The sequence below is a fragment of the Panthera uncia genome, chromosome D2 (assembly GCF_023721935.1).
Source record: "Panthera uncia isolate 11264 chromosome D2, Puncia_PCG_1.0, whole genome shotgun sequence".
NCBI classification, from domain to species: domain Eukaryota; kingdom Metazoa; phylum Chordata; class Mammalia; order Carnivora; family Felidae; genus Panthera; species Panthera uncia.
In genome coordinates, this window is record NC_064818.1 from 43,322,448 (window position 1) to 43,342,953 (window position 20,506).

Genomic DNA, 20,506 nt, shown 5'->3' on the forward strand with positions numbered 1-20,506 from the left:
GAGGCAGGAGCAGGGAAGAACTAGAGAGGTGGGAAGGCAAGTTCCTTAAGGCTGGGAGTGGTCTGGGCAGGCTGCCTGGAGAAGGGAGCACTTGAGCTGGGTGCAGAAGATTCAGCGATGGAGTGAGTGTCAGGGGCTTGTAGGACTGACGCTCGATAGAACAAGGCAAGGAAGCAGGACCGGGAGGAGAAAGGGGCTGTGCAGGAGAATAGTAGCTTACTTTCCACCCCCTGAGCTCTAGCCGATGGACTCTGCAAGTGTAGCAGCTAAAAGAACCTACAGTCGGGGTGGGCATCACGGAGAGGCCGAGGGGAGGGAGCCCCCAAGCTGAGCACGTCCTAGCTTCTAAGCCCTTCATGTTTGTTATATCTCATTCTAACTTTGCCCGTGCGTTCGGTATAATTGTCTTCTCCTGCTCTAGAGGCAGAGCAGGCTGAGGCAAGGCGATAGGGCCCAGTGCTTAGGGGTTCAGGGCTCCTCCTCTGTACAGGGACATGAGCCTGTCCATGTCTCAGGGTTACTGAGAGGATGGAAAGAGACCCCACATGCGCAGCACTGAGCTCTGTTCTGGAACACTTGCCGTGTGCTACCTGAAGTCACACAGCTGTTGCCCTTGTAAGTCAGAATTAGAACCCGAGTCAGTCTGACCCACGCCCATGCCCTCCCACTGCTCTTGCTACAGAAGGTAGCTGTGCCCCACCAGTTCACTGCTCCTCTCCATTTCCCAGTTTCCCCATACCCTTCAGCTCTTCCTGGGATCCTGAGTGAAGCTGGCCTTGGATGTTTCACAGGCCGGGCACCTGGATCCAGGCTTCCTTGGACCAAACTGGCAAAGTCATAAACCCCTGGGCTTTTTCCAGCAAGGGGCTTCTGCCAGAAAACTCAAGGAATGGCAGAGTAGAAATGGCGTCCTTCTGGTAGCTTTCTCTGGTCCTCTCTAGGATTGGCTCCTGGCAGGGAAGTCAGCCTCTGACAGATTGAGACCTTCATGAGGGCCACCATCAGTGACAGTAATGTCTCCCCTTACTGAGCCCTCAGTCTGGACTTGGAGCCCTAAGGCAGTCTTGTGCTTTATGTAACACACTCTCTCAGCAAATTCGGAGTTGGGTATCACTTTCCCCATTTAAAATTTTTTTTAATGTTTTATTTATTTTTGAGGCAGAGAGAGACAGAGCATGAGCAAGGGAGGGGCAGAGAGAGAGGGAGACACAGAATCTGAAACGGGCTCCAGGCTCTGAGCTGTCAGCACAGAGCCCTACGCGGGGCTCAAACTCACGAACCGTGAGATCATGACCTGAGCCAAAGTCAGACGCTTAACCGACTGAGCCACCCAGGCACCCCTCCCCATTTTATAGCTGGAAAATAGAAGGCCAGAGTGGGTAATCTGCTCAAGGTCACACACAGCTCATGAGTGGCAGATGGGGCTGGTACCCAGGTCAGCATGACTCCTGGTGGTAGGGACCTATCTAGCTGCCCAGGAAAGTCAAAGGCCAGTCCCACCCCTGCTTCCCATGGCTCCAGTGGTGCTTTCCTGTTGGTGCAGAACCTGACAAGGGTTAAATTGTTACTTGAACAGCAGGTCAACAGTTTCTCCAGGGTAGACAGACTAGGGGAAGGAGTGCAGTGTTTCATCCACAGTGGAGGCTGACGCCGTGCTCTCTGGGCAGTGCTGGCTGGAAGGGTGGAGCCTCTGACCTGGGCTAGCCAAGCCAGCCTCTGATGGGCTGAGGCCACCACCTTTGCTGAGTGTCTGAGTGCTCGAAAGTGACAGGGTTGGCAAATGCTAATCCTCACATCCATCCGTTGCACCCCAAACCCATGCTGAGGGCTTTACACTCAGGATTCTGTTTAATCCGCACAGCTCGCCCATACGGTGGGCACCACCATCTCGATTTTGGGAATGAGGACACTGAGGCTGAGGCGGGTGGGGAACAGTGCAGAGTCACAGTGCTAAGAAGATGCAGGGTCAGGATTTGAACTCTGTCCTGCCTGGCTCCAAAAGGAAGCTCCTTCCCCTCCTCTCTGGGCAGCTTGCGATGTGATTTCTTGGCAGCTTGAATCCTCTTGGCAGGAGTGGAGAGAACAAAGGCTGGGCTGGAGCATCCCTGCAGCACCACCACCCCCCCCACCCCGCCCGCCTTCTCATCCTCTGTGAGCTGGCCCTGAAGGGCAGTATCCCACAAGTCACTAAATGCAAGGGCCCCTGGGCAGGTCTTACATCTTTGATTTATTCTCCCCAAGACCTGGGTGCTGGCTCCTCTCTGAGCTGTCTGCTGCAGGCCTCTCAGCCCCCAAATCTTCAGGAGGAAGCGAAGCAGGGGGCGGGAGTCAATGCCAAAGAAGGTGCCAGCTACCAGTTGCCGGGACAGGGAAGGGCAGAGGCAGCACACCCAGACTAATTGACAAGTGCTGCCCCCCGCCCCCACCCTGTGCCTCCAGGCCAACACTGCCCTCTGCAGGGGGCACTGGGCTGGCCAGGGCAAGAGCTGACCCTGCAGCTGTCGGCACTGGCCAGAAATGGAGAAGGGATAGAAGACCTTTCCTAATATAGCTCCTCTCGCTGCTATTTGAAGCTAGAGGACAGAGGGCATTTTATCAGTTCTGAGACAGTGTAGGGCCTGGGGCTAGAGGCCCTCTGGCTTTGGCCTGGCTCCCCTGAGTGGTGGCCAAGGAATGACCGGGGTCAGGCAAGTTGGGGCCCAGGTTCTGGCAGCCAGAGCCCGGAGTGGTCAGATCTGGGATGGCGGCAGTGTTTGGGGGCAGGTACACCCCTCTCTGCACTCTTTCCCCTCTTCTGACGGGGCCATTGGTGCTGTCAGGGTCGGCCCTGCAAGGAATTTGCATTTAAGGAAACCTAATGCAGGCAACGCCTGCCCCAAGGAGATGATGCTCCAGGAGGCTCGCTCTAGACAAAAGTGAGGGTGGGGTTCATCTTGTGTCCAAGCTGCCTTGGCTGGGGCCTTACCTGTAATTAGCCTTGGACCCGTACTTCTCCTGAGCCTTCACGTTCCTCCATCCTGCCTCGGTGACCTTGCACAGGGCCTTTAGGGGCCAGGACTGCCTGCCCCTCCTCTGGGAGGGAGAGTACATCCCGGGGCAGGGGGGTTGTGGATAACCCCCCCATACTGCCAGTCCTGCTCAGGGAACAGAACTCCCAGAGCTGGTCCCCATTAATCAAGGGCAAGTCCAGAGCTGCTGTCTGGCCGGGAGGCACGTCCGGCCTTGACTCTGCCTGGAGCAGTCACAGCTGGTCCTGTCTCCCTCTCCATCTTCCTCTCTTGGGCTCTCCAGCCGGGCTGTATGTGGCGGAGTCACATACATGGTACGCAAGCATCCATGAAGATGGACTAGAAAACTCTTATCCCTGGCGGAGCTTCAGGTGCTGTGAACCTGCTGAGGGGGAAACACTGCCATCAGCACCTCTGACCCAGACTCACAGGCCATGACCCTGACTCTGAGCTCTGCCACCTCTCCTTGGCACTCTCCTCACCCAATGCCAGTCAGGGCTGGCGCGGCCCCCACGATGGCCGGTCTGAGGATGGTCCCCGCGCTCAGAGCCCCTGGCAGGACCTCATGCTGATAGCCCTGTCTTCTTTGCTCTTTCTCTCCTCCCCAGGTGGTAGTCAACTCTCCAGCCAAGTTAGTATCAAAGGAAAGCATGCGCGTGCGCTTGTGTGCCTGTCCTCGCATGCGTCCGCGTGTCAGTTAGCCTGGACAGCGTGCGCCTGTGTCGGCATGGGTACATGCGTGTGCATGTGTGAGTGGGGGTGCATTCGCGTCCCTGAGCGAGCCTGCATGCGTGTGGAGCTGCAAGTGTGGAGTGGAGGCCTCGGGGAGGGGTGCTAGGGCTCTGTCTGATGTGCCCTTTCCGTTCCCCATTTCCTGCTGCAGCTGCTTAAGACCAGCAGGCCGGCTCAGGGGGGCGGGGGGCGGGGGGTGGAGCGTGTGCCAAGCTGATGCTGGGTTCCACATGAACCTGAAGACAGTTCTGTCCTGACGGGACTCGCAGAAGGGCTGCACCTGACCTTCTTTGCCCCAGGAGTGCATTCATCTGTTGGAGGGAAAAGCCTCGATTGGCAGAGACTGGCGGCCACACAGCTAGTTGGACTAGAGGGGGACTGAACAGACTGAGTCCTGTTCCAAGGAAGAAGCACTTGCACTGAAGCATCTGGAGGAGCAGAGCCCTGGGCAACCGAGAGGGTAGCCAGCAGGACGAGCCCCTTCGTGGAGAAACCTTACTCAGAATCCCCATGGGTGCCCAGTGGGGCTGCTTTTCGCCTTTGGGGCATTCTGGACCCTGCTTGGGCTGCCGCTGCCTTTCACGCGTGGCCCAGCTCCTGTCGCCTACCCCCGACCCCTTTTGTCTCTGCTTCCTTGCTGATGTGGTGAGAGAGCTTTCAATGCCTGGCGCCCCCTGCTGACCCTGAGAAGTGGCTCAGGCTGAGCCGAGACCTCCCAGGACCTGGGAAAGCCAAAATGGGCAAGGAAAACCTTCTGCAAAGGGCTTTGGGGAGGGTCCTGAGGATTTTCCCTACCAGACCCAGCTGTCCGCAGTTCAGGGGGCTTGGGTAACTTACCTGGGATCAGGCCTTGGGAGGTCTCTCCACCACCAGCCCTCACCTTGACCTCCTGTGTAACACCACCTGTTGCCCTTTTCTCCTTCTACCTCCCTTCCTCTTCTTCCTCTGCTCCCCCTGCTGCCCTCCCCCAGCGCCGACTACCAGGAACGGTTCAACCCCAGTGCCTTGAAGGACTCTGCCCTGTCCACCCACAAGCCCATCGAGGTGAAGGGGCTGGGCGGCAAGGCCACCATCATCCATGCGCAGTACAACACACCCATCAGCATGTACTCCCAGGATGCCATCATGGACGCCATTGCTGGACAGGCCCAGGCCCAGGGCAGTGACTTCAGTGGGTAAGCGCCTCCCCTCCTCCACAGTTGCTCATCGTTCACCGCCTACACCACTGGCTGGGCCTCCTCACTAGTGGAGGCCAAGGTACCAGGCTGCCGGGCGCCATCAGAGACTTTAGGCATCGGGACCAGCTTTCCTCCCTCGCCTTGGGCCTCTCAGGGCACAGCTGTTCGAAGGGAGCCAGCCTTTGCCAGGGCCCTTCCAGAACACGGTGTTCTCTCTTCAGAATCAGTCTCACAGTCAGCTTTAGAAGGGTGGAGGATTGAAGAATATGGTGGTTGCTCCGAGTGCTTTTCAAAGCCTCTGCATTTTCCCAGGCTCCACAAGGGGGTCAGTTTAGAAAGAGACTTCTGGAATCCTGGGCCACATTCTGGATAAACCAGTCTTCTCACAAACTAAGCCATTCTTTGGGGGAAGTTGCTGCGTTCTTCCAATGATGAGAGCAATGCAAATATGTGACCAGGTTTCTTGTTTGGGAAGGGGCCTCTGGACCAACCATCCAAGGTGCTGTTGGCAGTCAGCCCCACTGCAGAGCCTGGGAAGCACCCAGGCCCTCCTGTTTGTTCCAGGGAAGCCCAGTCTCAGGGCAATGGGATTTAGGACATCCTTGTTTCCTGGAATTTGCCTGTTAGCAATGGTTGAGGAACTTGAGTGTTGAATAGGGAAAGAGTTGGCTGAAAATCATTTGTGGAAAAAACCGCTAATAGTGCAAACATTAATAAGAAAGTCTCTTTCTTTCTCTGTCTCTTTTAGTGTCTTTCTCTCCCTGTATCTGTCTTTTTCTGTGTGTGTGTCTCTATCTCTTTATCTCTGCCTTCCTCTCTGTCTCTGTTTCTTTCTCTCTCTTTATCTGCTCCCTGTCTGTCTGTCTCTCTCTCTCTCTCACACACACACACACATGCACACTGTTTTCTATTTGAGAATATCATTGCTGTTGACTTTCAGAATTGACTGATGATCTCTTTGGGCAACATCTTATCCCCAAGTCAGGATCTCAACCAACTCAAGGCAAGAAATCTTTTCTTTTTTTAATTAAAAATTTTTAATCTTTTTTTTAATTAAAATTTTTAATTAAAAAAATAAACATTTATTTATTTTTGAGAGTGAGAGAGACAGAGTACGAGCAGGAGAGGGGCAGAGAGAGAGAGGGAGACACAGAATCTGAAGCAGGCTCCAGGCTCTGAGCTGTCAGCACAGGGCCCCACGTGGGGCTCGAACTCACAGACCTCAAGGCAAGAAATCTTAAAACGACGGTTGTACTTTTTTTCTGAAGCTAGGAAAAACAGATGTTGTCAGAGGGGTAAAGTGGTTTGAAAGTCCCAGATAACTCCTATAGTGTTTGACCTTGGCAGAATCCAGCCCTTGCGGCCATGACCTACATACACATTATAAGGGCAGGCTCCAGGGTCCAAAAGGATGGAGTGTTGTGTGGGGGTCTGGGGACCCCCCAGAGGGACACAGTGCTTCCTTTGGGCCACCACCAGGGGGCAGAGGTTCCTTGCCCTGGAGCCATGAGTCTGAAACCAGCCAGGCTCAGAGCTATCGCTCTTTTGCACAACTCTGGACAGTGCTGATTTATTTAATCCCACCATTCAAAGCAGAAACTATGACCACGCAAGTTTTAAAAACACAACCATTAGCTCATATGTACCCAGGAAAACAAGGCTGCTCAACTAAGCCAAAAAGTTAACAGGGATTTCCTGTTAACATTTGTTTGCCATGTGTGTCCTTGCTGTGCTCTTAAAAGCAGTAACGTCGCAAACGTCACCAAAGGGAAGTTCAGTGGAAAATAATGGAAGAACCGCTCTTCGCTAAGTTTATATTTTCTGCACCTTGGGAAAAGACTGTTCTCATTTGGTTTTACCACTAGGGCACCCATGATTTATTTTAACGTGATGCACCATTGATCTAATCCAGGCTTCTCAGAGTACCTCCCCTACCTTCCTCCTCTCCCCTCCCCTTCCCTCCCTTTCCCTTCCCTTGTGTGCCTGGGAAGCAACATGCTTTCCCCTTCCTTCTAACTTGGTCCTGCCGGGCTGATGCTACCATGGTACCGGTGGGTAAGAGCTAGCCCTCTGTGCCATAAGGTGCTCCGTTTCTGCTGTTAATGCCCACGATTCCTTCCTCACTGACAGTTTTCTTTTTGTCTCTTTCTCTTCCTCCTTTATCTGCCCCACTCCCGTAACTCATTTCTGACCCTAACCCTGCTCCCTTGCGTGTGCGCCGCCCCTCTGCCATCCCCTGATGGACACACACTCACTGCTGGGCTTTCTTCTGCTTGGCAGGGCATCGCCGCTGGCGTAAGTAGACCCCACAGTGTCTGTTCCGTCGTCGTCGTCATCGTCGTCTGTCTGGTTGAGGGATGGTGTGTGGGTTTGGTGGGATATGCCTGAGGACAGTGGTTCTGTCCATGTTCTTCCTCACACCCACCTCACAGCCAAACGACATGCTCAGCAGCCTATGCAGGCAAGTGCTTTGGGGCTTGGCCTCAACTAATGTCACTGTGGACACAGAAATCAGAGTGATGACATCACCCCGCCTCCCTTGCTCCCAAGGCTAGAAGCGTATCTCTGTGCTGTGCTTTGCGGGGGCTCCCGGTAGCCTTTCCTGTCTGCACTGGGACAGCATAGACCTGAATGTCTGAATGCACACTGGACCATTATTCAGGGAAGAGGGCAATGAGAGGGCCCTTGGAAGCCATTTCCTAGGACCCTCATGGGAGGTGGGTCTGGAGGAGCCAGCACCTGCCAGTACCACCCGTGGGAGGTGAAAGATGAGTCAGTTTCGGGGAGCAGCGTACAGTGGAATTAAGTGTCCAGAGGTGACCTGAATGTTGTGGTAGCCGTGGAATGTTTTTGGTGGCAAGAAGACCATACTGGGAGTGGCTCCAGAGTAACCCCAGACCCAGGGTCCCAGGACTGTAGGGCCTATACATATTCTCCCTGAGGCCCAGAGTCTCAAAAGGAATGAGAATTCCTTCATCTGACCCCCAGTATCTGTCGTGGCAGCAACACAAGTCCCTGGTCTTTGCACAGCATTGTGGGAAATGGTGCCAATAATGTGAGTCCCAGAGGACTCACTACTGGGAGCTTTCTCAAACCCCTGGAGCTGTGGAAGGAACAGGGGAGCGCCTCCAGGGCATGTTCTGGAGAAATGGCAGCAAACACCTTCCGTCTGCTTTCTGGACCACAAAGCTGTGTAGCGAGGCTCAAGGGCAGGACCTGGGCTTGGGTCTATACTTTCTCTCTCCCATGGCACAATCCACACTTCCTCCTTCCCTTCCGGCAGACCAAGGAGTCCTGGTTGTGCGTTCCTACTGCACCTCTCACCCAGAGGTAGCAGATCCTGCCTCTGCTTTGGGAGCCCTTGGGACTCCTCCTTATGCCAGAAATGGCTTCTCCCAGTGAGACCCCACTCTCTTCTCTGCTCTGTGGGAAGCTCCAGGATCCTCCCTGCTGGACCCCAGAGGGATCCACTGGTCTTCCCCATCTGATCCCAGGCTGCCATTACCTGTAGCTCTCCAGGGCAAGGCAGAGCCTTCAGGACAGTTGGGGTGGGGGCTCTAACCCAGTCTTGGCCACCTTTCATCACCTTCCTCCTCTCTGCTCTCAGAGCATTCTCTGAGCCAGACACTGGGGACCAAGCCTAGGAAAGCAGGCCAATGCTTGCATTTAGCTCCTTGCAGAGAGGCTAGAAGACATGGGCACTGGAGAGGTCCCTCTCCTAGCCAGCTGGCCCTCTGGAAGGCAGGCAGAGGCAGTGGACAGAGTAAGTGTCTGAGCTGGGCCATGTTTCCAGGCATGGAGCATCTGGGGTGCACAAGGGAAGTGGGCAGAAGTGGCCTTTCTGAGCCCACATCACTGCAGTTTGATGGAAAGGACAGTGGATGGGGACCCAGAAAGCTTGAGTTCTGACTCAGCAAGGCCCCTACACCTGGAGCTAGCTGGTCAGCCGCTCTGGACCTCAGTCTCAGCATCTGTAAGAGGAGAGTGCTGGGCCACTGGTCCATAGGGTAGAGAGCCAGGCTGTGCTGGCTGAGAACTCGTCCCAAGTCCACCCTGATTCCTGGGAGGGCATGTTGGACCCTCCCTCGGAGGGTAGGTTGGAGGGTCCAGAACCCTCCAGCTCTTGCCGGCCAGGGTGAGTGGGTACCCCACAACCTGCCTTGCAGTCTGGTTAAGGCTAGGAGGCACTGGACCCAAGAGATTCTGTGGTCCCTTGTGGCTCTGCTGTAGGATTCATTCATTTAAGTAAGTTTTGAGCACCTGCTGTGTGCAAGACACTGGGAGTCTGAAGGAAGGTCACCAGGTTCCCCTCCAAAGGCTGCACTGCCCTGGAGCAGAGGAAGAGTGATCCTTCCTTTAGATCTTCCCCCAGGACCCCAGGCCAGAACCACACTGCCTCCCCCGTCTGCGGGCAGTTCCAGACCACACAAGCCTGGTTGCCTTGTTTCTCACACCACCTCTCCACCAAGCCTGCCCGTTTTTGCTGAGCAGAAGTCCCCAGTCCACTTTTAGGGCAGGTTTGGCATTGGGGGCTCGCTGTTGGGGTCCAAAGGTACAAGGAGGACAAGGAACTGACCCTGAAGAAACCTGAGTCCCCCGAATGGTCTGTTGTCACCCTGCCCCAAACTCAGGAGCTGTTCAGGGAGGTTGAAATTATTTCAAAAGACCTATTCTGCCTCCTCTTTCCTTAAAGGAGATCCCAAGGGGGTGGGGCCTGGGATGTGGATGGGTCTTCAGGCCTGTGCCTGGGGTTAGCCCGGGGTGGGGCAGAGGTTTGCCAAGAGGGATCTCAGAGGAATCACCGTCTCGCTTTGGCCACCCTGAGCACTGAGGACCCAGGCCAAGCCCTTGTCTCAGGCTTTCAGATGGCAGTGGGTAAAGGGCATGGGGGAGGGGGGGTTGAGGCAAGTAAGGGCCACCAACCGGTGTGCTGGGTGTGGGGGTGCGAGCAGATGAGCCATGGGGGTAGTGGGAGGACAGGAGCAGGGTTCCAGCCTAGCCCTCACTCATGGCCTCTTTCTGCCTTGCAGGAGCCTTCCTATTAAAGACCTTACGGTGGACAGCGCCTCTCCCGTGTACCAGGCGGTGATTAAGAACCAGAACAAGCCAGAAGATGAGGCTGATGAGTGGGCCCGCCGCTCCTCCAACCTGCAGTCTCGCTCCTTCCGCATCCTGGCCCAGATGACTGGGACGGAATACAGTAAGTGAGGCCGGGGGTGGAGCACGAGAGATGCTGAGGGGCCCTGAGGGGCCTGTCCCACAGTCCTAAGGCCCACAGAAGCCAGGGAGTCAAGCCCCCTGACCCTTGAAGATGAGCTGCTTTCCACAGAGAGCTAGCGATGTGCTGAGCCCCTCTGGGCCCCTCGGGGCAGGTTACCGAGTGACACCGGCCTTCTGCCCAGCTCCCTGACTCCAACATTAGGCCATACGTGTGCCAGGTGGCTTGTGGGCAAAATGATGGCCCAGATCTGGGATAAGAGGACCTCAGAGGTCTCCCTCCCAACTGTACCCTTTCCTCTGTGTCCCCCTTCTCCCCCTGCCCTCTGCCCAGCACACAGCATTTCCCTGCCACCATTTTCAGGCTGGGGGCAGTAAATTGTTCTGTTATTGGAGGGGACTCAATGTCCATAGCTCTGGAGGGTTTTCTTCCTATGTTTCCTATGATTCCTCCTGATCAGCAATTTTCTACCCACAGTGCAAGATCCTGACGAAGAAGCTTTGCGAAGGTCAAGGTAAGTGCCTGGACTCAGGCTCAGTGGCCTTGTCCCTCCTAACCCAATCCCTCCCCAGGCAGCCCCTAGGTCACATGAATCATGGAAGGAACCTCTCAAGTTCATGTATTTGGAAGCTCCTGGCCACTAAAGGGCCCCAGCAGATGCTGGCTTGGGGCCTTCGTCCCAGGTCACTGAGGTAGGTGCCTGGAGCTGTCTCTAACCCCTGGGCCCAGGCTGCAGGAGTAAGGATTCTGGGCTCTCCTGGCTCTGTCCCTGGGCAGAGGCAGGGCTGCTTTGGCCTTTGCTGGGCTGTTGAGAATGAGGGCATCTCTCCCTGTGAGGGCACCGGGCCGGCTGCCTTGCCTTCCCCACTCATCTCAGGGTCTGTCCCCTGTGAGTCTGGAGGCTAGGCACTGGAAAGCAGGCACGGGGAGGGCTGTGCTGGGCATGGGCATCTGACCTCGGGATCCACCTGTCCAGACCTATGCTAATGTAGTAGTTCCATAAATCGCTCAAAGCACAATAGCTCTGCTAGGAAGGACAAGCCTGGGCGTGAGAAGAGGCTTCTGCAAGGCGAAGTGGCTCAGGGTCTGGTCTCCCACCAGTGGCAGGCCTGGGACCACAACTGCTAACCTACCACCTGCATCCTGCCAGGTGCTCATGAGCCTGGGCATGAGGGGGGCACGCTGCCCTGGAACCCACTGGAACCTGCTGGGCCTTCCATGGTGAGGCATGGAGCCCCTGAGGATTGTATTTCCACTTCCGGCGGCAAATGTTGTGCATGCTCTTCTTGGGAGAGTCTGCTTTGGGCCAGTGCGTCCATGGGCGGCCTCTCCGCACGGGACTGGGGCTCAGAGGTGCTCTTTTACCTGGGGCCAAGCTTTCTATACTTGCTAATCAGCATGTAGTGATCACAGGATCGTGTGGAGAGTGGAGCTCTGGGTCAGCTCAGAGTTGATATAGATTTCATTTTTGAACCTATGTTTTTGCCAATCTAAGCTGCTTCCACTTTTTGGCTGGGGCACCCCAGCCTAAAGTGTGGTCCCCCAGGCCTGCTAACGATGGCATGCAGTTCCAGTAACGGTTCTTAACCCTCCAATGCCTGCAACGTGTCTACACAGAGCCTGAACTGAGATGGTGTGTGATTTAGCTCAAAAGTTAGTATCTAGCTATTTTAAGTGTGACTGAGCCCTCAGCGGTCCTGCTCCTGTGCTCTGTGGCTCCCGCGTGCTGTTTCTGTTTTTTCCACCTTCCTCCTTGAAGCCACCCATATACACCCAGGGAGCAATGCAGCTCACTGATAGAGGGGTCTTACAGCCCCCCACCCCTCACCCCCAGCAAACAGCTTAAGCATCCCTAGGTTCCTTCCATCAGGAAGCCAGCAGGGTGTTTTCTCTCCTTCCCATGAGACAGAGCCCTGCCTTTCAGGCCCTGACTGTCTCCTCTGGAGCACTTCTGGTGACCAACCACTCTGAGCTCACACCTCATTAACCAGACACCATTTAGAAGGTGGAACTTCTGTCTTTTGTGTTTCCCTGGAGTATTTTCAGGCTCTGCAAAGTTATTGAGTGAGAACACAAAAGACAGTATTAAAGGCAGTCTCCAGTCCTCATGGGCCATTCCCTCCTTTTAGAAGCATCTCCTCGGTACTGTTCTGCCCAGTCCTGTGGATATGAGGGCAGGCTCGTCTTTCCCCCCACGGCCTAACCCCACAGGAGCATGGCTCAGCCCCCAGCAGAAGGCATAGGACCTTGGGGTCTTGAGAACTCTGCTGCAGGTTTTAGAGCCTCTCCCTCAGCTACTGCAGGTGTTTCTGTAGGGAAATCTGGAAAGAGGGCCTAACAAGAGGCTCCATCCTGCTTTCTCCCTCAATTCTACCCCTCCCAATTCTACCCCCCAGCTCAAAGCAGCTCCCCTTCCTCCCACAGGCTGAATCGCTGTCAGCCCTCTGCCCTGGGATCTCTGGCCCTGCGGTGAAGGCTTTGGGGACACCCAACAACCCAGGACTGGAAAGGCATAAGCCTTCTGCTCCTCTCCCTTTTCCTGACTGTAATTTCTGGAAAGTTGTCCTCAAAGCCTTCCCCCAAAAACCCATTCCCCCTACGGCCGTAGGAGGGGGTGGACATTTTCATTTGAATTCCAAGCAGCCTGAGGACCTGAGAGTGAGGCTTGTAGTGGGCACAGTGGTTCAATTCTGCTTGTGATTAAAGTCTGAAGTAGTGACTGGGGCCACTGGTCACAGCACGGGCCCCGGGCTGCCCAAGTGGCCCACTGAGAAGAAGGGATCATGCTTGTTCTCACCCTGGGTCCAAGCTGGTCAGGGTCCTTGCTCCCCAGGGGGCTAAGCCCCAATCCCAGCCTTCCCCACTGCCAAGTCGGAAGCTGCACTCCGAGACCCTGCTGACCCATCTTGTTGGCTGAGGGCAGCTGGCCTCCTCTTTCTCCCAATTTAGCAGCACTGACAGGAAGGAATCCTAAGGTCTCTTAGGAAGGCTGCCTCCCCAGGGTGGGCTTCACTGCACACCGCTGCCATGTAGCTGACTCCCACAGAACCTGAGTTTGCCAACCCTGGGGCCTGGCAACCTGTCCAAGGTGACAGATAGCCTCTATAGGCTCGTACGTGTGCAAAGGTGCTTTCTTCTTCCTGTCGCCGTGTGGTGGGGAGATAGGCGGGAATGCCATGGTGTCAGGTGTTCTGTACCAGGTGGCGGCACTGGTGGCCTCGGGGGCAGGTGGCAGTCTGTGTGTCCGAGGACCCTGCAAACTCTCCCCTCACCTGTCTCTGCTCCACCTCCCAGGCCTCCCCGCCCCCAACCCTGAACGCTGTAGAGTCCCAGAGCCGCTCAGAGCCCTGCCCTCTTCTTGGGGTCCTGGCTCCTGACACTCAGGGTGTCTCCAGTACCTGGTAGCAGGTAGCTTCTCTCTGAGGTTCCAGTGCCCACGTGCTGGCCAGCCCAAGGCAGAGCCTAATCTCCAAGGACCCTATCCTTACAGGTGAGGCAGGCCAGGTCCCTAAATAGCCCAGGCACCTGCTGTGGACTTGGCTTCCCTCTCAGGAAAGACCCCAGCATGTCAGCAAACTCTTCAGGCAGGCTTAGACTGCAGCCCCCTGCCGGCTCCTGCACGGGTGCAGGTAATACTGTGGTTCCTGGCCTCCATCTGAAGTAGCGCGAACAGTGCCTCCATCCAAAAGCCGAGCCTCTAATCTGAGAGAGGTCACAGAAGCTTCTCCCTGACTTGGAGAAGGCACTCCAGGGGTCGGATGTTCGGCTCCACGTTGGGCAGCCCTGACGAGGATGGGAGTGGGGGCAAGCCTCACTTTGTCCTAAGCAGAGCTTGAATCTTTGAGGCATGGGGTTCCCGCTGCTTGGGTGTAACCATCCCAGAGGAATCCGGTGTGAAACCCAGACATCCTCTGGCTCCCACCTTGTGCTCAACTGCCTGTAAGAGCAGTTTCTGCATTTACCCACTGTTCACCTGTGCAAAGAACTCTGTGCCTCTCTGAGACCCCAGATGTCAAGGAACACAGTTGATCTGAGAGACAAGTTCACAGAGGAGCTGAAGGCGAGGGTTGTCTTGCACACTCCTCCACCAACAGCGTAAAAACTTCCCAAGTCCCTTCTCCATCGTGTACCCTTCTGTGGTTCATTTTCTTCTCCCTCCCCTACTTCCTACAGAGCTCAGGGACTCACTGCTCACTGGCTCCTCCCTGTAGTCCCTGTGGCCTCCCTGGGCACCTCAGTGTCCTCTTTCCTCCCTGTGCACAGCCAGCTCAGTTCCAGCTCCTGTGGCTGAGTCTCCCGGTGCCAGCACAGCCCAGAGCCCTCCCTCCAATGGAACCTTCGTGAGGATAACAAAAGTTACCTGAGTTTTGTGGATTTTTCATTCCGGGTGTCCTGTCTAGCAAGTTTGAAAACCACACCTGGAGAACCCAGGACCCCCCTGGGGTGTCCCTGAGAAGCCCTTGTGGGGTGTCCCAGTTCTTCTCGTCCATTCTCTTCTGCCAGCTCCCTTCCCTCTCTGCCCCATCTCTTCCTTCCTCTCCCTGCTCCTCTCTTTGGCAGGCTGTGAATTTACAAACAGCTGCAAGCAGAGCAGGCTCACTAGGGTCCACTGACTCTCCAGGACTGTCTCTGAGCCCGTCACTGAGCACTGATGACAAAGCCTGTGGGCCTGGCTGGGCAAACTGGTCACACCCGTGTCCTGGGTGGTCTCTATGGGATGGTGGATTGTTGCCACGCGTAGTGCTATCGGCAGGGCCCCCGCTTCTGCTCTCTTCCTTCTCTCCCTCCCTCCCCAGCCTCAGAGAGGCAGGCAGCAGGAGATGCCTGGCAGGTGGATCATAGTTCTGCGGCTGAGTTTCTGTGCGGTTTGAGGCCATTCGCATGATGTCTCTGGGCCTTGGTTTCTTCTTTGGTATCAGGAAAGTTTGGTCCTGAACAGTGGTTTTCAACTATGTTGGCAGTGGGCCCGTTTTGTCTAACAGAATCTTCTACAGAGACACAATATCAGGACTTGAGGTGTAGCGAGGGAGTCTACCTCGTAATGTAGACGTGGGAAGAGGGCAAGGTGTGTATGTGGGGATGCAGAGCTACTGGGGAAACGTAAGACCAGCATTGCCCCATCTCTGTTTTTAGAGACCTAAACTGGGTCTTCCTGGCTTTTATATGCTGGCAATTCACTTCTTGAGCTACTTATTTTTAGATAATTGCAGATTTGGGCACGTAGTTGTGAGAAATGATATACAGAGATCCTACGTTCCCTTTATCCCCCAATGGTAACATTTTGCAAAACTATAGTAAAATATCACAACCAGGCTGTTGACACTGGTATAGTCAAACACAGACTATTTCCATCGCCCCAAGGATCTCCCCCTGTTGCCCATTTACAGCGACACCCACCTCCCTACCGTGGGCACCCTCTCCTTAACCTGTGGCGACCACTAATCTGTTATCTGTCCTCCATTTCTATAGTTTTATCATTTCAAGAATGTTATATATATGGAATTGTACAGCCTGTGACCTTGTGGGATTGGCTTTCTTTAGTCAGGCCAGTTCCCTGGGGATTCATCCAAGCTGTCACGTGTACCATAGTTCATTCATTTCTTTTTATTACTGAGTGGTATTCCATGGTCTGGATGTAGCAATTAATTTTTAAAAGGAGTTTTAAATACTATCTGGGCTAAACACTGCGTTTGTGGCTAGATGCGGCCCCTGAGCCACCAATTTGCACCTCTGGTCTGGAGGATGTTAGCGGCCCCTCCGGCCTGGAAGATGTAGGATTCTGGCGTCTGTGGCACTGGCCTGGCCCAGGCATGCCCTCTCCTCCATTCCTATGTTTCTGGCTGCTCTTTGCCCATTTCGTCCTATGCCCTCGACTTAGCAGACTGTGGGGTGGGCCCCAGAAGCCCTATTGATGGGAAGTGTTGGCAAGTCCTGGTCCTCTGTCTGTGTGCCAGTGGTCTCGTGAGTATGTGTGTGCACACATGTTCCTGCCTGGCCGTGCTCAGGCCTGGGCAGATGGGGGCAATTGGTGTATCTGAAGGCTTCTCTCTGGGGGCAGAGAAGGCTTGGTAAAGGCCAGGGAAGCATAGGGAGGTGAACGGTCTGCTCACCAAACCTCATCATGGGAACAGGCGTTCCTCTTTCTTGATGCCCAGCTTGGGGACAGAGACCATGCTAGGCCCACCTGCCTATTTGGTTCAGTCCTGAGAGCCTACAGCCAAAGCAGCCCTGCCCAGCCCTAACCACACGGGCCAGGGAGAACCAGTGACCACCCCCCCGCCTTTGCCCAGCCTGTCCTCAGGCCCACTAGCCAGGCCCCTTCTCTATAGCTTCCTACTCACTTAGCTCAGGGACTTCAGTCCCTCAGTCCTGGCCCTTAGGACTCTGGTCTTGCCCCAAACCAGTCCTGACTATCTGGAAAGTACTCCATGGGTGGCAAAGCCTCTCCAAACCAAATTCCTGCCCGCCCCGTGCCCCCTGCCCGAGCTGTCAGACAGGGGAATGGGACACATCCCCTAACCCCTTTCTCTCCTCCTCTCTTCTTTCTGTCTCTGTCTCTGTCTCTCTCTCTGTGCCACAGGGAAAGGTTTGAAACGGAACGTAACAGCCCACGTTTTGCCAAATTGCGCAACTGGCACCATGGCCTTTCGGCCCAAATCCTTAATGTTAAAAGCTAAGAGGCTATCTGGAATCCCCCCACTCCTCTCAGGCTGGACCCCCACCTTCCACCCCCCACACACAGATCTGGCATGTGAGCCCCATGGTGATGCTTGAGAATGTATAGGGGTGCTGGGGGGCACCTTTGACAGCCAACTGTGGCAGTTCTGCTCTCTGCTCCCCCAGAGCTGGTGGCCGAGGCCCAGCCCCACACAGCACTGCACCCCCTCCTGGCCACCCACCGAGTGCAATCCTCCCCAACCCCACGTGGCCCCAGCCTCTGCTCCCCTGCCCAGGGCTTTAGCCATAGATCAGAGAGGACGTGGCAGGGTTTGCTGGCATCACGCCCCAGAACCAAGGGAAACAGAACATGCCACTGGTTGATTTCCCATCCCCTTCAGCTGCTAGGAGAGGCAGCCTGGCCTAGTGCTGTCCTGGAACAAGCCACCTATAGATCAGGGTCCCGGGAAGAGGCCAACCCCTGGCCCCACCCGCTCCCTCGCTGCTCTCTGGAACCTGGGCAGCCTGGAGCAGGGCTCTGTGCAGAGTAAGTGGAAACCCCAGGGTAGATGAGGCAGAGGCCCCTCCTGGCCGTGGTGAGATTGGGCGTGTGCTCTCCTCTCTGTGCTGTATGCGCTGGATCCCTAGTTCTCTCTCCTGTACATATAAGCATGCTTGTTCTGAAATAAAGAGGATTGAAAATGAATCAAACCAGCCCCCGTCATGCTGTGCCTGTGTGCGTACCACTCGAGAGGGACATTCCAAGATGGGGAGAGGACAGGCACCACCAGGAAAGGGGCAGGGGCAGGGGCAGGGGCAGGGGCAGTGCCCGCTGGGGCTGGAACCCCGGCGCAGTTCTGCCTGCTGTGCATCTCCTGACTTGAGGGCCCCACCCAGGCTGTGGAGCTCAGGTGGGCCGAATGGTGGGTGGGAGTCCGTAGCCTCCCACAGGGCAGTAGGGGTGGGGGCATTCTGGAATGCCCCCTGCCTCCCCCCCCCCCAACACCCAGCCACTACCAGCAGGCTGAGCCAGCCCTCCCTACTGATCAGAAATCATCCTCATCCCTAACATGCTGCAAGCCCCTCTCCCAGGAAGGCGCTGTCATGCTCAGCCCTGGTCCAGGAAGTGAGAAAAGGGACTTGCCTGGACTAAAGAGCAGTTCACAAGGGGATTGCTGGGAGTCCTCGGTGGGCCAAGGCCATGGCTGAGAGGAGAGGAGGTGGAAGATGTGTTTGGCAGAGCCTTGCCCAGGTGGCAGGTGCGTGTGGAAGACCTGTCATGGTCTTGCTGTCAGCCCCAGCCACCTGTGGCCTTGTTCTAGTCCTGACCATTCAGGAAGGGCCCAGCTGACAGGCTCATGTCCCCCCACCCACCTGTCTACCCATCGGCCTATCCTCTGATTGAGGGAACCACAGGCTGAAAGTGTGAGACCAGCAGAACTTAGTAAGTAAAGGCAGATGCCAAGGTCCATCCCTCAGGATTCCTCAAACCACGCCCACTCCCACCCCACCCCCCATTGGTAGACTGGGCCAGAGACCTGCTCCGTCTCCCACTTCCTGGGCACAGGCTTTCTTTCTGCCTCTAGGGACTTGGCAATCCCACCTGGAAGAGATGACCAGGGAGAGAGCTCTATCCTGTCAACCACACTGAGATGTTCCCCCAAATCCCCCACCAGCCTGTTCCACTTTGGCCTCCATCTCTTCCTGTCTCTAGCAGTCTGAGTCCAGGGCCAAGGCCAGGACCAGGCAGGGCAGGCTGGCTGGGGGATCAACAGGGGAGGGTTGTTGTGGACTTCTGCTTACATCTAGGCATCCTGTAGCACACCCATATTTAGCTGACCTTTTACTGAGGACTTCTAAGGCCCAAGGGTAGGTTGTGTGGCCATGAGCTGCTAGACAGAGAGAAGTCCCAGGCAGTGGGTATCCTGAGGCTGGTGGAGGACCTGGGCCAACTAGTCAGAGCTGGTAGCCTCACAGACCCCTGTCTTCAGCCCCTGCCCATTGAAGCCCTCTTGAAGCCCTAGAAGGTCCTTATTTGTTTTCTAGCCTGCCTGGTGTCTTCCCAATGACCCCAGGCCCCTGCACAAGCACATTGGGTGGCCCCAGGCCAGGGGTCTACGTAAAGCCCTCTAGAGTAAATAGGAGAGATTTCCTCATCTGGCATTCAGCATCCGTGGGCATTAGTCAAGGCACCATGCCTGACTGCTGTGGGTGCCAAAGGAATCAGAAAGGACCAATGTGGGCAGTGGCTAATCATGATGCAAGGTTGGTCATGTGAGGTCCAGAGATAAGGAGCACCCCCCACCCTCCGACCAAGTGGAGGGTCAGAGAAAGCTTCCTGGAAGAAGGTATTTGCATGTTTGAGCTTCATGAGCAGTTAGGATTAGGACAAGGGCAGGTAGAGAAGGATGGACAGGTGCTAAGCAGAGAGGAAGGGTGCTGAGGAGAAGAAGGGGTGTCCCAGAACCCCAACTTAATCATTTTGGCTGGAATGGAAGGAATGCAGAGGATGTTATGGTTTGTGGTCCAGAGCTGGGATGCCAGCCTCGGGGACTTTGTATTCTGAAGGCAACGTGGAACTAGCAAAGGCTGTAAGGCCCCATTCACACTACCGTCTGTGCGGATCGCCATACACTGTTCTCGAGGGGTGTCGTTAGCATAGACTCCAATGACAACAGGGCCCCTGGAGTTGTGTGGTGCAGTGGCCTCACTGCAGAGTGATATGGGCAGGGCTTCCCTGAGCACTAGCCATTAGGTTGCAAGATGGAATGCCAGCTAGATAAGTGGCAGCGTGAGTCATTTCAAGACCAGCCCCCTGACTGGTGTTCTGCCCATCATGCAATCACCAGAGGTGTTCATATCCCATTTTCTTAACTAATACAAATAGCATCCTCACCTAAATAATGGCAACCACCCCCCAGCACGATCAATCACACCTCCGCCATCACCCACAGTTCCAACCAGAGCCCATGACTGTAAAAACCCAAGACCTGGCACCATCACCAAGACCATCCTCATCCTTGCCATACATATCGTCACCATCAATAAGAACATCAACCAAGTCCTGCCATTCTCTCCATCAAGAGCCATCACAACAGAGCAGGGGCACGGGGTTGGCACGCTCTCCTTGATGCTGACCAGATTGAGGGAAGATGTGGGCTGATGGGGGTCTGTAGCCAGGCTGTGTTTTCCCTCTGGCCATACACTTCCCATACAGCTGTGAGCATTTGAGTACGTGTTGTTTGCTTTGGTTTTGCTTTGATATTTAAAGTGGATTATGATCGAGTCAGGAAGCAGCTGTCGAATCCTAGACCAGGCTGCAGTGATCTCATGGGCACTCTCTTTGGGGCCGCAGCCAGGGCCAAGTAAGTTCCCTACTCTCCTTGGGGTTTTTGGGGGCCTGTGGAACTTCAGGCCAGAGCTGACCTGGACAAGAACCCGAGATCCTCAGGATTCCCTCAGTGCCATTCCTACTTCCCCTAGGCCCTGGCTGCTTGGTGTCTGTCAACAGTGGCCCTAAATAGGATGCTAGATCATGAATTTTCCTAGGGCCCACAGCCCCCCCCCCCAACTCAGAATTCAGTGTTCATTTGGAGCTATGCCTGGGGAGAGCACCAGGTAAGCTGATCTGACAGAGAATTGGAGCAAAAGAGACAGGCAAAGCTGACTTTCTATTTGTCCTGCAGAGTATTTATTGTCTCTAGCCCAGATAT

At 55.3% G+C, this 20,506-nt stretch overlaps 1 protein-coding gene across 6 annotated transcripts in view; it reads left to right on the top strand.

Annotated features, from left to right (window-relative positions):
- LDB3 (LIM domain binding 3) overlaps window positions 1-20,506 on the top strand; it is a 62,957-nt gene that overhangs the window by 14,350 nt on the left and 28,101 nt on the right. For 2 of the 6 annotated variants that reach the window (XM_049646286.1, XM_049646284.1), the window contains exons 5-8: window positions 3,617-3,639; window positions 4,712-4,915; window positions 9,949-10,118; window positions 10,614-10,650. In XM_049646286.1, the coding sequence (XP_049502243.1) occupies window positions 3,617-3,639; window positions 4,712-4,915; window positions 9,949-10,118; window positions 10,614-10,650 (434 nt within the window). Of the gene's footprint in view, window positions 1-3,616; window positions 3,640-4,711; window positions 4,916-9,948; window positions 10,119-10,613; window positions 10,651-16,716; window positions 17,527-20,506 lie in introns of those variants that run through there. The other 4 variants (XM_049646285.1, XM_049646283.1, XM_049646288.1 and 1 more) reach the window with 3 other exon arrangements.